A 16,823-nucleotide genomic window follows, 5' to 3' on the forward strand; every position below is an offset into this window, starting at 1 on the left:
ATCACGCTGTGCCGTGTAAGGATCGGGTGCCGCTTGTAGTGATGGCGTCTACGTATCTTCTAAGGAAAAAAAAATAGCCAGATTTGCAACCGGTAGTTGAGTTCTGATCAGTTTTTTAAGTGCCAAGACGGTTCGGGTAATTGCTGGTTCGATTGCCTTTTGGTCAGCTTTTTCGCTAGGGGATTCTGGGAGTTGAAGTCCAGAAGTCTCAAAGGTGCCGAGGTTGGACGCCCCTGATCTAGAGCAGGGGTAGGCAACCTTGGCTCTTTTGTGACTCGTGGACTTCAATTCCCAGAATTCCTGAGCCGGCATGGCTCAGCTTGGAAACCTCTCCCTTTCCTCTCAGCGTGGCTGGCTCAGGAATTCTGGGAGTTGAAGTCCACCAGTCATAAAAAGAGCCCAGGTGGCCTACCCCTGATCTGGAGGGATGGATTGGCGACTTCTTACTGGAGACAACCCCGAGGGATGGAGAGAGATGCCGTTGGAAGGGCTCGTGGTCGGTCATTCGGTGAGCTGATCCTAAAGCCAGCATTTTCAAATATTTATTCAGTCTCCTCATCTTTGCAGGAAAATGGCAAGCCACTTCCTCATGCACGAGAAGATCTGGTTCGACAAATTCAAATACGACGATGCCGAGAAGCGGTACTACGAACAGCTGAACGGTCCGGCCCGCAGCTCAGCCTGCCCAAAGGTAAGATGCTAGTATTTCCTGTGTCCAAGCCACAGGTTGCCCTCTTCATTTTATCTGGTCCCACGCCAAGGGTGCTTCTACCTGTGATTGTGAATTCTCCACCAGTTCCAACTCTGATCCACGCAAGCTAGTTTTTTTTTTTTTTTTTGAAATTCTGCCTCGATGTCTCCACAAAAGGCCTTGAAAACCCATTTCTGTCTGCCTTCCCTGCCAGCTTGGCTCCCCTTTGAGGGGTATCGTTGAGAAAGCCCCCCCAAAGAGCTGGTGGCAAACGTGGTCCTTTGTCCCTAATGCCCCCCCTTCCCCCCAGTTGTGTACAAATTGTGTGCCATCTCTGCTCAGTCATCGGCATCCTAACTCGATTCATAGCAAGTATTTCTCCGGACCGTTTTTAGCTCCGTTCCAGTTGCCCTCCTTTGCCAGTCACTTTTGGGATCTGGCAAGCTTTCAGCTTCCCAATAAGTTTTGGTCTTTGGCAAGGAAAGTGGGAGCGGATGGTTACCGGCAAGGAGAGTCAATGAATTGGTTGAGAATTGTGATCCTTTGGGGTGGTTCCCCAGGACCCTTCAGAGTAATAGGCAGGTAGGTAGTCCTTGTCTTATAACCACAATTGAGTCCAAAATTTCCTTTGCCAAGCGAGACAGCTCCTAAGTGAGTTTTGCCCCATTTGTACGACTAATAATAATAATAATAATACCATTAGTCAATTGCAAAAGGCGGCCTTACTAGGAACTGCTTCCATCCTGCGACGAGATCTGTAATACCATCAAACATCCACATCTGCCTATCCCAGGTCCTTGGGAAGGACTTGAGAGGTAGACAAAAATGCCAAATCCAGTCTGAACATCTGGCTGACTGCGATGATCAATAATAATAATAATAATAATAATAATAATAATAATAATAATAATAATATAATAATAACAACAAAAAAATACAAAGACCTACAAATAGAAATAGAAAGACTGTGGCAAAAGAAAGCAAGGGTAGTACCAATAGTCATAGTCGCCTTGGGTGCCATCCCAAAACAACTGGAGCACCACTTGAACACCATCAGCATTGACAAATTCGCCATTAGTCAATTGCAAAAGGCGGCCTTACTAGGAACTGCTTCCATCCTGCGACGATATCTGAAATACCATCAAACATCCACATCTGCCTATCCCAGGTCCTGGGTAAGGACTCAATAGGTAGACAAAATGCCAAATCCAGTCTGAACATCTGGCTGACTGTGCGATGATCCATAATAATAATAATAAAGGTTTTTTTGCAGATTTTTCATGATCAAACTAGGGAACAGCATCGATGATAGAAGGGAGACTGTCCATTGCTTAGATTTAAGACTTAGACTGATATCTCGCTTCACGATGCTTTACAGCCCTCTCTTAAGTGGTTTACAGAGTCAGCATGTTGACCCTCCAATAATCTGGTCATCGTTTTACCGACCTCAGAAGGATGGAAGGCTGAATCAACCTTGAATCTCATCAAGATTGAACTTCTGTGCACCACCACAGCTTCCTTCCTTCCTTCTCATATCCTTCTGTTCCTTCCTTCCTTCCTTCCTTCCTTCCTTCCTTCCTTCCTTCCTTCCTTCCTTCCTTCCTTCCTTCCTTCCTTCCTTCCTTCCTTCCTTCCTTCCTTCCCAAGCAACAGCACGTAGACTTTCATACCCTTTCACAGTGCTTTACACCCCTCTCTAAGCAGTTTACAGAGTCAGCCTATTGTCCCCAACAATCCGGGTCCATGTTTTACCGACCTTGGAAGGATGGAAGGCTGAGTCAGCCTTGAACCACGTCAAGATTGAACTTCTGTGCACCACCACGGTTTCCTTCCTTCTCATTTCCCTTCCTTCCTTCTCATTTTCCTTCCTTCCTTGTCCTTGTTTCCCTCCCTTTCCTTCCTGCCTGCCTTCCTTTCCTTCCTTCCCTTCCCTCTCTCCCTCCCTCCCTCCCCTCCCTCCCTCCATTCATTCATTCATTCATTCATTCTTTCTTTCCCAAGCAATAGCACTTAGACTTACATCTGGCTCCACAGTGCTTTACAGCCCTCTCTAAGTAGTTTACAGAGTCAACATATTTGCCGCCAACAATCTGGATCCTCACTTTACCAACCTTGGAAGGACGGAAGGCTGAGTCAACCTTGAGCCAGTCAGGATTGAACTCTGGCAGTTGGCAGAATTAATCTGCAATGCTGCATTCTAACTACTGGGAGGGAGGGAGGGAGGGAGGGAGGGAGGGAAGGAAGGAAGGAAGGAAGGAAGGAAGGAAGGAAGGAAGGAAGGAAGGAAGGAAGGAAAAGATAGAATGATAGATAGATAGACAGACAGACAGACAGACAGATAGATAGATAGATAGATAGATAATGGGTCCTTGGTGCTCTCTGAGCAAACTCAGAGAGCACCAAGGACCTCTCATTTCAACCCTGATCTATAAATATTCTCATAGATAGATGATAGATAGATAGATAGATAGATAGATAGATAGATAGATAGATAGATAGATAGATAGATATGGATGGATAGATAGATAGATAGATAGATAGATAGATAGATAGATAGATAGATAGATAGATAGATAGATAGATATGGAGAGATAGATATGGATGGATAGATAGATTGGAGAGAGATATGGATAGATAGATAGAGATAGATATGGAGAGATAGATAGATATGGAGAGATAAATATGGATGGATAGATAGATAGATATGGATAGATGATTGATAGATAGATAGATAGATAGATAGATAGATAGATAGATAGATAGATAGATAGATAGATATGGCCAGTATTTTTGCCTGTCCCACCCCCAACCCCCCTCAATTTTCTATTTTAATTCTTCTGTCCTTGACTGGGGACAGAAGACCTTTTTAAAGCCCTTTAATATGGAAAGGCATTTTAATTCAAATTTGGGAGCATCGAATTTAACCCTCCTTCCATTCGATATACATAACCGGCACGCAAACTTGATGGGCAATATAGAAATAAGACAAATAAATTACTCGTCTTGAAGCAGTGCTGGCCAGAATGTCCTGGGGATAAATTAACATTTTGTTGTATTTCTCATTTGCTAAAGGAACCTACCGAGCTGCATTTGGGCCAGACCCCCACAGAACACACCGCAGTTTGCGGTGTATTTTGCATGTGCCCCATTTTACGGCCAATAATTTTACTGACAGCAGCATGAGCGTGGGTTAAGGGTGGTTTGGCTGGGCCTAGTTCCCCTCACCTGCCTAATGCAGAATTTTGTGGGTTGTTTCCCACCCCCCAAATATTGCAGGACAACCTCTGAATGTAGCCATGAACGGCTAGTTTAGAGGGCTGCAGACGGGCTGATGCAAACACACCGAATCCCAATTGTACATTGTGCATAGTTGTGCGCCATGCATGCTGACTAGTTCCAACTTCCTACTGGGAAATTATGGGATTTAACTTCCCCACCCAGCTACAGGTAGTGCTCGACTTCCATTTGGTGACCGTCCAGAAGCGGTGAATGCTCCAACACTGGAAGTTTTTAAGAAGGAACTGGACACCCACCTGTCTGAAATGGTATAGGGTGTCCTGCCTGAGCAGGGGGTTGGGCTAGATGACCTCCAAGGTCCCTTCCAACTTTATTACTATTATTATTGTTATTATTGTTATTATTGTTATTATTATTATTAGACTGAAGTTACAACAGCCCTGAAAAAAGGGACTGAAAACTACGTCTCATACTTACAACCGTCGCAGCATCTCCATGGACACATGATCTAAATTCAGACACTTGGCAACTGGCTCCTATTTATGATGGTCGCAGTGTGCCCCCCCCAGGGTCACACAAGCAGAGTGAATGGGGAGAAAGCCATATTCCTTTAATGACCATGCTCCTTGCTTGATTCCCTTAACGCCCGTGCCAAGAAAGCTCGCAAAATGGGGCAAACCTCGCTTTTAACTAACCTCTCACTTAGCAACATAAGCTTGCGCAGTGATGGCGAACCTTTTAGAGACTGAGTGCCCAAACTGCAACCCAAAACCCACTTAAGCATCGTCGGGTGCCGGGTGGGTGTGGCCCATTGGGTGGGTGTGGCTGTGGTGGTAACGGCAGACTGGGTGGGACTAAAAAGTTCAATCAATCAATTCCAACTTTGCAAGATCTTTTTATTTCCCACGAGAAGTTGAAATTGACTGATTGATTAAACCTTTTTTTTTGTACACCGTGGCGGAGGCCTAAAGCAAAAAGGTTTTATAAAACCCAGCTGAAGGCCTTGGACTGGGGCGATGGTGCGCGTGCCCACAGAGAGGGCTCTATATGAGTGCCTCCTCTGGCACCCGTGCCGTAGGTTTGCCACCACTGAGCTTGGGGGTCGGTTGCAATGGCAAGTAAAAATGACTATATTTCTACCACTAAAACACTTGTGGAAGATGATTTTAATCTGCGCAATTGTGTGGAAACAACCTTGGATAGAAAACAGTTTCCCCCCCCTCCCCACAATGTCCAGGTTTGCTTTGCATCTTGGGAAAACCGCACGGCATTGACCAGTGTGCAATATGGGCAACATTGAACCGAATTCGCACGGGGACTGGGAGATGTAGAGTCGTCCCCTTTAAGTGGAGCAAAATAACCATCGCTGAATTGCGGGTCCGAAAAAAAAAACAACCAACCAACATTTAGGGCCAAGATGAAGCCTCCACTGGAGGCTTTAATGATTTCCTGGTTGGGACACATGAAGCCCCACAATTATATCTGAAATATAGCTGTACAGGTAATCCTTGACTTAACAGCAGTTCATTTAGTGACCGCTCCATGTTACAACAACAGGGAAGGACCACTTTTTACAGTTACAACCTTCCCCCACGATCACGCGATCGAAATCCAGATGATTGGTAAAACTGGTTTATATTTATGACCGTCGTCGCAGCGTCCCAAGGTCACGCGATCTCCTTTTGCGACCTTCCGACAAGCAAAGTCAGTGGGGAAGCTGGAGTCACTTAACAACAGGGTGGCTGGCTGACTTAACAGGTGCACCGGTTCACTTAACAACTGCAGCAAGGAAGGTTGTAAAATGGGGCGAACCTCACCAAACAGGTGTCTTCTCACTTCACCGCAGAAATTTTGGGCTCAACTGTGGTCATAAGTCAAGGGCTACCTGTACGCTTATAATATTTTTAGATTTATTTGGGGTTTTTTTGTATTTTTGTGTCTTGCACCGTTACCAGAACGTGATGCGACCATGCCATACGATAAATAATCTACTGGGGGAAGGGAAGGTGCATTCAGGTGGGGAACGTTAAAATTCGCTATCAAAAGAACCCCCAGGCAGCTGTCCCCGAACGACAGCCGCATGCTTTTCCATGCGGTGCCGCGCACTGGAATTCTGCAGCAGCCGTTGGCCCTTGCGTTAAGCAAGCAAATTTCCCCCCTTTTTTTTTTAACCGCCCTCCCGCGATCAAGCGGGGATCCCCTCCTTGCTGGTCGCCCCTACAGGACGACTTTCGACCCTTTCCAGGATCCCCCAGCGAAACGAAACTGGACGCGGAAGACGGGGCTCGTCTTCCAGACGTCCATGGCGGCTGCGTTGGCAAAGTGGAAGTCAGCAGGCAAATTTCCCTGCTCGCACAGCCAGCAGTTGTGCGCCTTCCAAAGGGTCCCTTTCGTTTTGAGCCACTTTTGGTAACTTCTCCTGTATCTGCATGCACGTCTTTGAAAAAGAAAGGAAGGAAGAAAAGGGAAAAAAACAACCCAGTTGGTTCTTTCTGCATGTTTGCAGGAGAACGGCGCCAGCACCATCCTGCGGGACATTGCCAGAGCCAGGGAGAATATCCAGAAGTCACTCGCCGGAGTGAGTACCTGAACCCCCTCTCGCCAGCTGGCGCTCTCCTGCTTTTTTTCCCCTAGCTGTGGCATCTCTCTCAGGCTCCCTCCCTTCTTCTCTCTCCTCCGCCTCCTCCGTCTCCTCTTCCAACTCCATTTCCTGCTCTTCGTCCCTTCTAGCACTGATGATGTTCCACAGTTGGGTCATGAAAGGTCTGCCAGAAAGCAATCAAGCTCAGAGGGCACCAAGGGCCCCAAAGTCGTCCTCCTCCTCCCCCTCCTCTTCTCTCCCCTCCTCCTCTGCAAACCCCCCTCCCTTCTAGCACTGATGATGGTACCTATTTGGGTCATGAAAGGTCTGCAAGAAAACCAGCAAGCTCAGAGAGCACCAAGGATCCTACAGTGCTCCTCCTCCTCTTCCTCCTCTTCCTCTCTGCAAACCCCCTCCCTTATAGCACTGATGATGTTAATCTAGTTGGGTAATGAATCGTCTGCAAGAAAACCACAAAGCTCAGAGAGCACCAAGGGTCCCACAGTCGTCTTCCTCCCCCTCCTCCTCCTCCCTGCAAACCCCACTCCCTTCTAGCACTGATGATGTTACCTAGTTGGGTCATGAAATATCTGGAAGAAAACAATCAACCTCAAAGAGCACCAAGGACTCCACAGTCCTCCTCCCCCTCCTCTCTGCAAATCCCACTCCCTTCTAGCACTGACGATGTTCCATATTTGGGTCATGAAAGGTCTGCAAGCTTAGAGAGCACCAAGGATCCCACAGTCCTCCTCCTCCACCTCTCTGCAAACTCCCCTTCCTTCTAGCACTGATGATGTTCCATAGTTGGATCATGAAAGATCTGCAAAACAATGACCAAGCTTACAAGGATTCCACAGTACTCCTCCTCCTCCTCCTCCTCCTCTCCACAAACCCCACTCTTGTTTAACACAGATGATGATACCTAGTTAGGTAATGAAACGTCTGCAAGGAAACCACCCAGCTCAGAGAGCACCAAGGACTCCACAGTCCTCCTCCTCCTCTCCGCAAACCCCCCTAGCACTGATGATGTTCCATAGTTCAAGAAAACCACCAAGCTCAGAGAGCACCAAGGACCCCACAGTCCTCCCTTCCTCCTCGTCGTCCTCCTCCTCTTCCTCCGATAAACTCTGCCTGTGTGGTTCCCTATGGAGATTCTCCGTCGTCCTGGTCCTGGTTGTCCCAAAGGTGCCTTTCCCCCCACCTCTTTCCTTCAAAGGCACTGGACTTTTGTTTCTCCTTGAAGAGATTTCGCTTCCCATCCCAGAAGCTTCCTCACTTCTGCTGACGCTCCTGATCGAGAACTAAAGAAGCTTCTTGGACGAGAAGCGAAATGTCTTCAAGCTGAAACAAAGTCTAATAGCCTTTTGGGGGGGGGGAGCTCTTTTTACTCTCCCTGTGTGGATTCTCCTGCCGTACGTTAGAGCAGGGGGTTGGACTAGATGATCTCCAAGGTCCCTTCCAACTTTATTACTACTACTACTACTACTACTACTATTATTATTATTATTATTATTATTATTATTATTATTATTATTATTATATTGGGCGCGATGAAGTCTACCTTGCAGGGCGCGACCTGTGCTCGCAGGGGAGCAGGTCTAGTGCTTGGCTTCCTTCAGGCGGCGGCACTTTTGCACTTTAACCCTGAACAATTAAGGGGCTAGTCCTCAACTTACAACCGTTTATTTGGTGACTGTTTGAAGTAACTCTGGCCCGGGGAAAAAGTGACTTAATGACCCCTTTGCACACTTGAACAATCTTTGCAGCATCCCCTTGGTCACCTGATCAAAATTCAGATGCTCGGCAACCGACTCGCATTTACAACGGTCGCAGCCTCCTGGAGTCACGCGATCCCCTTTGGTGACCGCCCGACAAAGTGCACCAGGGGGGAGCCAGATTTGCTTAACGATCGTGTGACTAAACAGCTCCCGTGTTTCACTTAACAACATGGGGAAGCCTGGTGGTAAAACGTGGCAAAGCACATTTAATCACTTAGCAACCGAAAAGTTGGGCTCAAAACTGTGGCCGTAAGTCAGAGGACTCCCTGTTTGTAGCTTTGCAACGTCCTATCGCTGGCTGTCTCTGCTTTAGGCCTCCTGTTCAAAGATATATCATTTCTATTTTTTTTTTTTTTTGGCAGATGTGGTATATTAAATATCCATATTCTATTTTTAAATTAGACTTGGGGAACGGTAAGCAAGGATGGTTATATTTCAGAGTGGATGCGCTCTGCCCTGAAAGGTTTAAGCTTGAAGAAGAGTATGGAAAAATGATTCTCGCTTTTCCTTTTTTTTTAATGTAAGCAGCAGCTTTTTTTTTTTGTATAGATTTTATTAGTTTTTATGGGGTTAGAAATAAGGTGGGGTCGGCATTGGGATTTGGGTAAGGATTAGAGTTGGGGTTTTTCCAAGTAACATTCTCAATATTTAGCAAACAGCAGAATGTCTGGGTTCATGTATTCAAAAAACAATAGAAAATAGTTCATTATCAAAAACAATATATTAATTAATCCCTCACTCTTGCTAATATATATTGAAAATTGTGTGTCACATTCCTTTCTCTCTAATTCGTCTTTCTAGCCATTGATAGACATTATCCCATGTTCTAAAGTACACGGAGTCTTCTTTCTCTTTGATCTGTAAAGTCAATCTGTCCGTTTCTGCACACTCTAGAACAGGGGTAGGCAACCTTGGCTCTTTTATGACTCGTGGACTTCAACTCCCAGAATTCCTGAGCCAGCCACGCTGAGGGGAAAGGGAGAGGTTTCCAAGCTGAGCATGGCTGGCTCAGGAATTCTGGGAGTTGAAGTCCACCAGTCATGAAAGGGCCCTAGTTTCCCCATGCTGGCTCAGGAATTCTGGGAGTTGAAGTCCACGAGTCATGAGGGGGCCATAGTTCCCCCATGCTGGCTGAGGAATTCTGGGAGTTGAAGTCCGTGAGTCATGAAGGGGCCCTAGTTTCCCCATGCTGGCTGAGGAATTCTGGGAGTTGAAGTCCATGAGTCATGAGGGGGCCATAGTTCCCCCTTGCTGGCTCAGGAATTCTGGGAGTTGAAGTCCACGAGTCATGAGGGGGCCATAATTCCCCCATGCTGGCTCAGGAATTCTGGGAATTGACGTCCACGAGTCATGAGCCGAGGTGGCGCAGCAGTTAGAGTGCAGTACTGCAGGCCACTTTAGCTGACTGTGTTCAGCAGGTCAGCGGTTCAAATCTCACCGGCTCAAGGTTGACTCAGCCTTCCATCCTTCCAGGGTAGGTAAAATGAGGACCCAGATTGTTGGGGGCAATGTAAATATATATATATACATTGCTTACTGGTGTACACCGCTTAGAGAGTGCTTGCACTTAAAGCGGTATATAAGTCTCATAAATAAATAAATGAAGGGCCACAGTTCCCCCACACTGGCTCAGGAATTCTGGGAGTTGAAGTCCACAAGTCATGAAGGGCCACAGTTCCCCCATGCTGGCTGAGGAATTCTGGGAGTTGAAGTCCACCAGTCATAAAAGAGCCAAGACTGCCTATCCCTGCTCTAGAATGTAAGCAGCTGTTTTTAAAGCACTTGAAATTGCTCCCTTGCTGGATTTCCAGTCTTAACCAACTCTGTCTCCCATAATTACAGCTAGTCCTTCACTTACAAGCATTTGTTTAGGGGCCACTCAAAAGTTCCACGGCACTATTTTTCACCCTTAACGACCGTTGCAGCCATCCCCAAGGTCACGTGGTGAAAATTCGGGGGCTTGGCAACTGACTGGTACCTATGACGGTTGCCGTGTCCTGGACTCACGTGATCCCCTTTTGTGAATTTCTGACAAGCTAAGTCAGAGGGTTAACGACCGTGTTACTGACTGAAAAAGTGCAGTGATTAACTCAGGGGCAAGAAAGGCCGTAAAACAGGGCAAAACTCACTTAACAACGGTGTTGCTTAGCAGCAGAGATTTTGGGCTCAACGGTGGGCATAAGTCGAAAAATACTTATGATTACAGAATGACAGAAAAGTCATTCTTAATTTTTCCCTTTTATATGTAAGCAGCTTATGCATTTGCTGGATTCAGCACTTGAAATGTTTCCAGTCTTGGCAAAATCTTTCTCCTCCTCCTCCTCCTCCTCCTCCTCCTCCTCCTCCTCCTCCTCCTCCTCCTCCTCCTCCTCCTCCTCTTTTTCTTTTTCTTCTTCTTCTTCTTCTTCTTCTTCTTCTTCTTCTTCTTCTTCTTCTTCTTCTTCTTCTTCTTCTTCTTCTTCTTCTTCTTCCTCCTCTCCTCCTCCTCCTCTTCTTCTTTCTCCTTCTCCTCCTCCTCCTCTTCTTCTTCTTTCTCCTTTCTCTCCTCCTCTTCTTCTTCTTCTTCTTCTTCTTCTTCTTCTTCTTCTTCTTCTTCTTCTTCTTCTTCTTCTTCTTCTTCTTCTTCTCCTCCTCCTCCTCCTCCTCCTTCTTCTTTTCCTTCTTTCTTCCTTCTCCTCCTCCTCCTTCTTCTTTTCCTTCTTCTTTCTTCCTTCTTCCAACTCCTTCTTCTTCTTCTTCCTCCTCCTCCTCCTCTTCCTCCTCCTCCTCCTTGTTATTATTATGGCTGCCCAGCTGCATAAGGACATTGGGTGCTTTACAATATGTGCAGTACGTAACTTAAAGGCCCAGCGTTGAGAAAATGTTCAAGAGGGATTCACAGATGCCCTCCCATGCCAGGACCGGGAAAAAAGCCAAGGCACTCCGGGGACATTTTGTTCTAGAGGGCAAGACTTGTACAGAGAAGGTCACAATTCCTCCGTCTCACAAAAAGACAGCATTTCATTGAAGGGACCTGGAGCCCCCCCCACTCTGCCCAAACACCCCAGGCGAACAGAAATACAAACTCTATTTTTATTCAAGAGACTGGCAATCCCTTGGAAAGCCCGTTTTATCCCCTGAATGGGATAAAAAGAAATGATCTGGATCAGGGGCGCCAGCAGAAAACATTTCTCGGCTCCCTCTCTGTTTTTAACCCTTTAAAAGCTGCAGGAACTCGTAGGGAGAAAATCTATACAAAATGTTTTACGGATGGCACTTAACACCGGTGAGGTTGGCAAAAATGTTTAAAAACGTATCTAGCAACGGTTGGAAATGTAGGCAAAAACCAGGCACTTATTTCCATCTTTGGTGGACATGCCCCAAAGCCAAAAGATTTGGGTCAAGAATACACATACGGTTAGAGCAGTGTTTCTCAACCTTGACAATTTTAAGGCATGTGGACTTCAACTCCCAGAATTCCACAGCCAGCAGTGCTGGCTGTGGAATTCTGGGAGTTGAAGTCCACATGCCTTAAAATTGTCAAGGTTGAGAAACAATGGGTTAGAGCAGTGATTCTCAACCTTTCTAATGCCGTGACCCCATAATACAGTTCCCCATGTTGCGGTGACCCCCAAGTGGGTGTGGCCACCAATAAGAGGGAGTAGGACAGCTAGGGAAAAGGGGAAAAAATGGCGGACAGCATGGTTTGGTGACCCCCATGAAATGGTCATTCGACCCCAAATGGGGTCCCGACCCACAGGTTGAGAACCACTGGGTTAGAGAAAATGACTAAAAAACACATAGATTTTAAGCCAGAATTATTTTTGTTGGGCGTAATTGTAGGAAACTACGAGAAAGAGCGTATATATCGAATTTTGCGTCTATTAACTGCAGCGAGAATTGTATTTGCTCAACATTGGAAAAAAGAAGATTTCGCCAACAGAGGAAAAGTTAATGGAAAAAAATTTAGATTGTGCAGAAATGGATAGATTGACATTGAAAATGAAAGAGAAAGAAAGTTCAGTATCCTTTAGAGCAGTGTTTCTCAACCCTGGCAATGTTAAGGTATTTGGACTTCAATTCCCAGAATCCCCCATAGGGCAAGCTGGCTGAGGGATTCTGGGAGTTGAAGTCCAGACATCTTAAAGTTGGCAAGGTTGAGAAACACTGCTTTAGAACATGGGATACCTTTTATCAATGTCTAGAAAAATGAGGTAGAGAGAAAAGAATTTAACATGTATTAGTTAAGTTAAATGTTGGAAACCCAGACAATGTGTTGCTGATAAAATATTAAGCATTTATGGCTATAAAAAAATTCATAAAAATATTTTTAAAAAGTTGCAAGAACTCAACTTAGTGAATCAAAGCTTTAGGGCAGCTGAAATTTCAAAGGTCTTCCTTTGTGTTTTGGGTGGCAACTTCTCCAGAACTTTTAATGTAGCCAGCTCCAGGCTGCTCTATTTACGTCTGTGTCGGGTGTGTGTGTGTGTGTGTGTGTGTGTACACAACAGGAAAACTCCAAATTCAAAAATATGGAGGGGGGGGGGAAGCACCTTTGAGAAAAGATAATTGAGTGTTTTCCTAAGGCATTTTCCACAAAGGTGGAATCTTATATCTATTGTTGTTGCTAGCTGCGAAGTCGTGTCCGACCCATCGCGACCCTATGGACAACGTTCCTCTAGGCCTTCCTGTCCTCTACCATCTTCTGGAGTCCATTGAAGCTCACACCTCCTGCTTCAGCCACCTCCTTCTCTGTCGTCCCTTTCTTCTTTTGCCCTCAATCTTTCCAAGCATCAGGCCCTTCTCCAGTGAGTCCTTCCTTCTCATTAGGTGGCCACAGTACTTGAGTTTCCACTTCAGGATCCGGCTTTCTAAAGAGCAGTCGGGGTTGATCTCCAGGACTGACCGGTTGGATCGACTTGCAGTCCAGGGGACTCGCAGGAGTCTTCTCCAGCACCAGAGTTCAAAGGCCTCCATTCTTTGTCGCTCAGCCTTTCTTATGGTCCAACTTTCACATCCATACATTGCAACTGGGAAAACCATGGCCTTGACTATACGCACTTTTTGGCAGGGTGATGTCTCTGCTTTTTAGTATGCTGTCTAGATTTGGCATAGCTTTCCTCCCCAGGAGCAAGCGTCTTTTAATTTCTTGGCTGCAGTCCCCATCTGTGGTGATCTTGGAGCCCAGGAAGATAAAATCTGTCACTACCTCCCTTTCTTCCCCATCTATTTGCCAGGAATTAAGAGGGCCAGATGCCATGATCTTGGTTTTCTTAATGTTGAGTTTCAAGTCAACTTTTGCACTCTCCTTCTTCACCCGCATCTAGAGGCTCTTTAGTTCCTCTTCACTTTCTGCCATTAGAGTGGTATCATCTGCGTATCTTAGGTTGTTGATATTTTTTCTGGCAATCTTAATTCCAACTTTTGATTCATACAGTCCTGCCTTTCTCATGAGGTGCTCTGCATATAAGTTAAATAGGCAGGGCGACAGTATACAGCCTTTCCGGACTCCTTCCCCAATTTTGAACCAATCAGTGGTTCCGTGTCCGGTTCTCACTGTTGCTTCTTGATCCACATATAGGTTTCTCAAGAGACAAATAAGGTGGTCTGGTACTCCCATCTCTTTAAGAACTTGCCACAATTTGTTGTGATCCATACAATCAAAGGCTTTAGCATAGTCAACAAAGCAGCAGTAGATGTTTTTCTGGAACTCCCTAGCTTTCTCCATGATCCAGTGTATGTTGGCAATTTGATGTCTAGTTCCCCTGCCTCTTCGAAATCCTGCCTGTACTTCTGGAAGTTCTCGATCCATATACTGCTGGAGTCTAGCTTGTAGGATTTTAAGCATAACTTTACTAGCATGTGAAATGAGTGCAATGGTGTGATAGTTTGAACATTCTTTGGCATTGCCTTTCTTTGGAATTGGAATGTAAACTGACCTTTTCCAATCCTGTGGCCACTGTTGAGTTTTCCAAATTTGCTGGCAAGTTGAGTGTAGCTCTTTTACTGCATCGTCTTTTAAGATTTTGAATAGCTCAGCTGGAATACTGTCACCTCCACTAGCTTTGTTGTTGCTCAGATTTCCTAAAGCCCATTTCACTTCACATTCTAGGATGTCTGGCTCAAGATCAGTGAGATAAAGCTGGAAGATATGACGCTGGAAGATGAGCCCCTCAGGTCGGAAGGTGTCCAGTATGCTACTGGGGAAGAGCAGAGGGCTAGTACTAGTAGCGCCAGAAAGAGTGAAGCGACTGGGCCAAAGCCGAAAGGACGCTTAGCTGTGGATGCATCTGGTGGTGAAAGGAAAGTTGGATGCTGTAAAGATCCACTCTCCATAGGAACCTGGAATGTAAGATCCATGAATCAAGGCAAGCTGGATGTGGTCAAACAAGAGATGACAAGACTGAACATCGACATCTTAGGAATCAGCGAACCAAAATGGATAGGAAAAGGTGAATTTAATTCAGAGGACCATCAGGTATACTACTGTGGGCAAGAATCCCTCAGAAGAAATGGAGTAGCCTTCATAGTCAATACAAGAGTAGGAAAAGCAATACTGGGATACAATCCCCAAAATGACAGAATGATCTCAATTCGAATCCAAGGCAAACCATTCAATATCACAGTAGTCCAAGTCTATGCCCCAACCACTGGTGCTGAAGAGGATGAAATTGACCGGTTTTATGAAGCCCTACAGCACCTAATAGAATTAACACCAAAAAATGATATCCTTATCATCATGGGGGATTGGAATGCTGAAGTAGGAAGCCAAAAGATAACCGGAATAACAGGCGGGTTCGGCCTGGGAGTACAAAATGAAGCAGGGCGCAGGCTGGTAGAGTTTTGTCAAGAGAACAGGATGGTCATAGCAAACACTCTTTTCCCGCAACCCAAGAGACGGCTCTACACGTGGACATCACCAGACGGTCAACACAGACATCAGATTGACTATGTGCTCTGCAGCCAAAGATGGAGAGGCTCTGTAGAGTCAGTAAAAACAAGACCAGGAGCTGACTGTGGCTCAGACCATAAGCTTCTCCTTGCAAAATTTAGGCTTGCATTGAAGAAAGTGGGGAAAAACACAGGGTCGTGCCTCCGAGCCTGAATTCCGAGGAAGACATGGAGTTAGAGCAGGACTCTGTTGAGACACAGGAGGGGGTGTCTGTGGCATTGGAGGACTGTACAGAGGAGCAGGCCGAGGCAGGCCAGGCCTTTCAGATTTGGAAGCCCCCTCCCCACCTGATCCTAGAGCAGTGGTTCTCAACCTTTCTAATGCCGCGACCCCATAATACAGTTCCCCATGTTGTGGTGACCCCCACCACTTATACATCACCGGGTGCCAGGGGCGTGGCCAAAGAAAAGGGGGAAAAATGGCGGACAGCCTTGTTTGGCGACCCCTGTGAAATGGTCGTTCGACCCCAAATGGGGTCCCGACCCACAGGTTGAGGACCACTGTCCTAGAGCAAGGAGAGCAGAGAGGAGGAGAGAACAACGGAGCCAGGCTCAATTGCTCAGGAGGAGAGCGTCCCGCCCCACTCCACAAGGCATACCTGGGGATTTAAGATTTAAGGAGACGCTGTGGGGTGGGGCATTTGCTGGGAACGAACATGGTATCTTGGGACAGTTGTGAATTGTGCTCTTTGTTTAACCTGGACACTTTGAATTCCGGACCGGTTTGTTTCCTGCTTCACGACCGCAGACTGCATTTCTTTTTCTTTCTTTTTTTTTTTAAACAATATTTTATTAGGTTTTAAAGGGGTAAGGGAGGGTGTAAGGTCAATATAGGTATTGGGGTTCAGGGTTAGGGTTCGGGGATGGAGTTGGGATAAAGGTAGGCACAACAATTCCACACTTTAGCAAGCAGACTATTGTCCCGATGCAAATATTCAATCACAATAATTAATATAATGGGAAATAGCTACAGTCAGTAAGAGTAGCAGCAATCATACAGAATATCAATTAAAATATCATACATCTTATTAAATTTCACAATCCTTTCTCGCTAGATCGTTTTGCTAAGCATTGATTAAAAAATGTCCCATGTTTTAAAATAAACTGAGTCTTCTTTCTCTTTCATCTCTCGGGCTAGTCTGTCCATTTCTGCACATTCTAAAATTTTCGTAATTATAATCTGATCCGATGGTAGATTTTCATTTTTCCACAATTGGGCCAGTGCTATTCTCGCAGCTGTCAATACATGTAATATTAAATACTCGTTCTCTTTCCCATAATTGGATCCTAGTATTCTGAGAGTTCAAAGGACTCATTAGGTTTCTGTTTTGTTTTCTTGTTATCTGTCTGGCCTTGAGGACTCTGTATTGAAATTGCCTTTAGCCCAGTGTTTCTCAACCTTGACAATTTTAAGGCATGTGGACTTCAACTCCCAGAATTCCACATGCTGGCTGTGGAATTCTGGGAGTTGAAGTCCACATGCCTTAAAATGGTCAAGGTTGAGAAACACTGCTTTAGCCAAAGGCAGCTGAAAGGAACCTGTGTGTGTGTGTGTGTGTTTTCGTGCATGCTCGCACTTTGGTTGAACGCTTGCCAGCATATGTGG

The 16,823-nt window shown here is 45.8% G+C and overlaps 1 protein-coding gene across 2 annotated transcripts in view; it reads left to right on the forward strand.

Annotated features, from left to right (window-relative positions):
• Positions 1 to 16,823, forward strand: part of EEF1D (eukaryotic translation elongation factor 1 delta) — a 51,633-nt gene that overhangs the window by 20,268 nt on the left and 14,542 nt on the right. Inside the window, exons 3-6 of one of the 2 annotated variants that reach the window (XM_039368716.1) lie at positions 568 to 691; positions 6,438 to 6,506; positions 13,146 to 13,153; positions 15,269 to 15,282. In XM_039368716.1, coding sequence (XP_039224650.1) covers positions 568 to 691; positions 6,438 to 6,506; positions 13,146 to 13,153; positions 15,269 to 15,282 — 215 coding nt within the window. Of the gene's footprint in view, positions 1 to 567; positions 692 to 6,434; positions 6,507 to 13,145; positions 13,154 to 15,268; positions 15,283 to 16,823 lie in introns of both variants that reach the window. The other variant, XM_039368715.1, reaches the window with a different exon arrangement.

Source organism: Crotalus tigris, unplaced genomic scaffold, assembly GCF_016545835.1.
Source record: "Crotalus tigris isolate CLP2741 ecotype Arizona unplaced genomic scaffold, ASM1654583v1 scf7180000020908.629646, whole genome shotgun sequence".
Taxonomy (NCBI): domain Eukaryota; kingdom Metazoa; phylum Chordata; class Lepidosauria; order Squamata; family Viperidae; genus Crotalus; species Crotalus tigris.